Source organism: Suillus paluster (assembly GCF_016628075.1).
Source record: "Suillus paluster strain FC165 chromosome Unknown EDB91scaffold_524, whole genome shotgun sequence".
NCBI lineage: Eukaryota > Fungi > Basidiomycota > Agaricomycetes > Boletales > Suillaceae > Suillus > Suillus paluster.
The window spans coordinates 794-4,305 of NW_024538084.1; the positions used below are offsets into that span (position 1 = coordinate 794).

At 45.7% G+C, this 3,512-nt stretch overlaps 1 protein-coding gene across 1 annotated transcript; it reads right to left on the reverse strand.

The window, feature by feature from the left end:
* Positions 1-1,040: 1,040 nt before the first annotated feature.
* Positions 1,041-1,601, reverse strand: EDB91DRAFT_1090181 (uncharacterized protein; the record flags this gene model as incomplete). The annotated part of the gene is made up of 3 exons (XM_041316626.1): positions 1,041-1,103; positions 1,155-1,301; positions 1,494-1,601. The coding sequence occupies 3 exons, from the start codon at positions 1,599-1,601 to the stop codon at positions 1,041-1,043; spliced, it is 318 nt and encodes a 105-aa protein (XP_041168422.1).
* Between the last annotated feature and the right edge of the window lie 1,911 nt (positions 1,602-3,512).

Below are 3,512 nucleotides of genomic sequence, written 5' to 3' on the forward strand. Positions count from 1 at the left end.
AATTTGCGGAAGTGCAGGCCTTGCACATCAGATCCATAGGTTTGGACTTATACATATAGGTACATGGAGAATAACATGGTGACCACCTGCAAGTGAGCATTACATTACCAATGTATGTCGAAGTATCATGTGAGTTGAGCGGAACCAACAGGTCCATTCCATGCTCCCTTGACATGTAATCATCCCTCAATACCTATGTCCCCTTCTGTTCGTCTCCCTTGTCTCTGTCCCATATCTCTGGGAGTTTGAAATGTCTTTCTAAATTGACTTGATAAGTTCATGTCCCAGACAATCCGATATATGACAAAATAGGCACAGCAATTCAGGAGTTGTTACCGTTGATTAAATTTGTGTTGTCAGGTCGCTAGCCTACAGAGCCAGATGTCAGCAGCATGTTGGCCAGCCGCTTTATATGGGCTGCAAAGGGAGGCTGGCCGAACATTCATTGTGGTGTATGTGGAAGTCGCCAGGCACAAGTGCAGACCTCTCCGCAGGGAATTGGTTCATGGATGAAAGCTAATAAGACAGATAAAAAGCAAGTAGAACAATGAGACATAAATTGTACACTTTTGTTGTAATGAACTTATGAGGCCTTTCACTATCGAGCACGCCCTCAATTACATGAACTGCCATGTAGCGCGTCGTCAATATCTGAATGGAATACCATAGATGATAGCACTCCTCAATAGCATGAAGTCCAATACCATTTGGAAATGCTCTTGATATGATGCATGGGCACAACTCTCTTCCCTCACCGAACTCCTGAATGCCGATACCTCAGGTACACCATCTGTGACCGTTGAAGAAGGTTTTGTTCATTGTTGGCCGTCATTGTACTGGTACTCCCAAAGTAGTAATTATATGTGGCAAATGTAACTAGCACAAGCACCGCTGATTGGTGCTGCTCCAATGACAGTAAACGCAGCTAAGTACAGTCAGGGGCGTCTCCCTGGTCAATCAATAGCAAGATAGGTGGAATTGGTATCTGTGTGTGGTGTGTTTGAGTATGTGATTTATTCGAAGGGGATAGATGGCAAATGTCATGTCTCCAGAATCTTGATTGCATCCCTCATCATCTTTGGGCACTGCCCATTCAACATATCCTTGATCAGTTCCATGTGTATGAGCTCATGAATTCACTTTTCCTGGCTCACCATTTTTGCCTCAAGATGTTCCAGGTCCATGGACTGCCGGTGCAGCAGATCTTGCTGGGACCGCACTTTGGATTCCAGGTCTGCAATACAGTCAGTGTGCTGTTCAATCTGCAGCTCGTGCGTTTGCATCTCCCAATTACAATCAGCCTCAGCGCGACACATATTGTCGTGTAATTCTTGGATTCATGCCTACAACATCTCAATTGTCATCTGCAGCCCTTGCTCTAGCACGGCGATGCCTGATGCAGGGCTTCTGTCATGCAGCTCGCAAATGTAATAGTCTTCTGCATCCTGCATATCATTTCAACTGATGTACAGAGATTTGTGAGCGCAACATACCATGAATGGTCCTGTAAAATCCTCCTCTACAGGTCCCCTGGTGCACTTGCTATTGCAAGGAGAGCCAGGGCTGTCCTCTGCCGGCTGTTTTCTTGTGCACTGCGACATAGCAAATGATGATCGTAGAGATATTTAAGTGTGTCGGTTGCTATGACGAATCATGGATGCTGTTGAGATGGGTGTTGTAGATAGTGAAGAGTAGCGAGAAAACGGGATTAAATAGACATGCTAACTGTGGATGTGTGGACTGTGGACAGTGGCTGTTGATGCTCCTAACGTCTGATGTAGGACGCACTTTATTATGCAATGTTGGGTTGCAGCAGACTCATAGATGCTACTCCACCGGATCACTCTTCCACAGCACCCGCATCTGAGTTAGTCTAACATTTAATCCACAGTCCACAATCCACAATCCACAGTTTATTTAACTCTGGCCCATCACACACCAAGGGATCATTCTTCACAGTTCACTTGACTTGATTTCGCCTCATTCTAAATCAATACCTATCAACTAATACATGTCATGCCCAGTACTGGTGGATGGCCCAAGGGAAAGTGTATGACTTTCGGTGCATATCTGAATGCCTACCTGCTATGTAACTTACACTATCTTCACAGCCAGTGTAGCACCCCCCTTTCAGTCAGCCCTCGAGGACATGATCAAGGGAAAGTACAATGCATCTGCAGATTGATATGACCCAGAGGATAAGGGTGATGACAACATGCGGATGGTCAACATGCATGTTAGATGGCACATGGAGGTATTATCAAACGGCCTTCATGAGATCCTTTCTGAAGCATTTGGCACCTTGGCCATTCCCGGTGGGTGTGTCAACGGGCAGCCTGTGAACGACAATGATGCTGGAGGAGAGCATGTGGCAGTGGGGCAGAGGGAGAGCGGCAATAGGACCTTGGTTGAAACCTCAATGCGTGACAATGTGTCCATGACTAGGGATATCTGGGGATTGGTACACATGGCCCAGGCACTGAGGATGGAGGCAGAGGTGGTGATGAAGGAGTGCGCACTTTGGGACGACACCGATTCCAGGCTCAAGAATGCCTATGTCAGAAAGAGGATGATGAAAATCCAACTCATGACACACAAGATCATGCTGTCAATCATTTCCATCCTCGAATTCATTGGTCCAGCCTTCGAACAGCCAGACTGAAATGGACCGGGCTGAAAGGAGGGACTCGTGTGTGTGGTCTGTAATTAAACTGTGCTGCTCCTCATTGGAGCATGTGGATGAGATCCTCGATCACTCCCTAGACTGGTAGATCGCGTCGGTGCATGTCACAAATGGTATTTAAGAGTATTTGAAACATCAGATCATGAATGCCTAACCCAAAATTGATGCACCGACTATTTGCCTCATTATGGCACATACATGCAGAAGTTGAGGATATCTATTTGTATCGCTACTCATTGGATGAGGTGGATGAGGTCCTCATGCATTCCATAAACTGGTAGAGTGCTTTGTCCAATATCACAAATGTACATTTAATTAAGAGTGTTTCAAATCTAGCATGAGGAGTACCTATCCCAGCATTGAAGCACCGACTATTCCCCCTCATTATGACATATGTGCACAGATGCCGAGAGCATTATTGGTACTATGGAATGCACCCTGCCGTTTCATTGCTCTTGTTGTGTGTTGTTCTTGTCAAACCCGGTCTTGTATTCACATGCATTGCAGATACTTCATCAAGTGCACTAAGCGTATGACGCTCCAATGTCCACTTCACTAAGTCGCGCAATACTACAATGTCATGTATAGCCACTGCTAATATTGAAATGCATGGCCAAAGCCTTTGACGTTGGGCTCAACAATCAGTAATCTAGCCAAATCATTAGCTGTATGCGTGATGAGTTTCTGCTCATGTTCGAAAGACACTGAACTATTTGGATGTGATGCAAAGGAGGGTATGCGACACCACAATGCGCAGAACAGCTTGCTATTAACCGAACACATTGAAGGAGGCGACAACATTGATCATGATGAGTCCAGTACTTGGTTG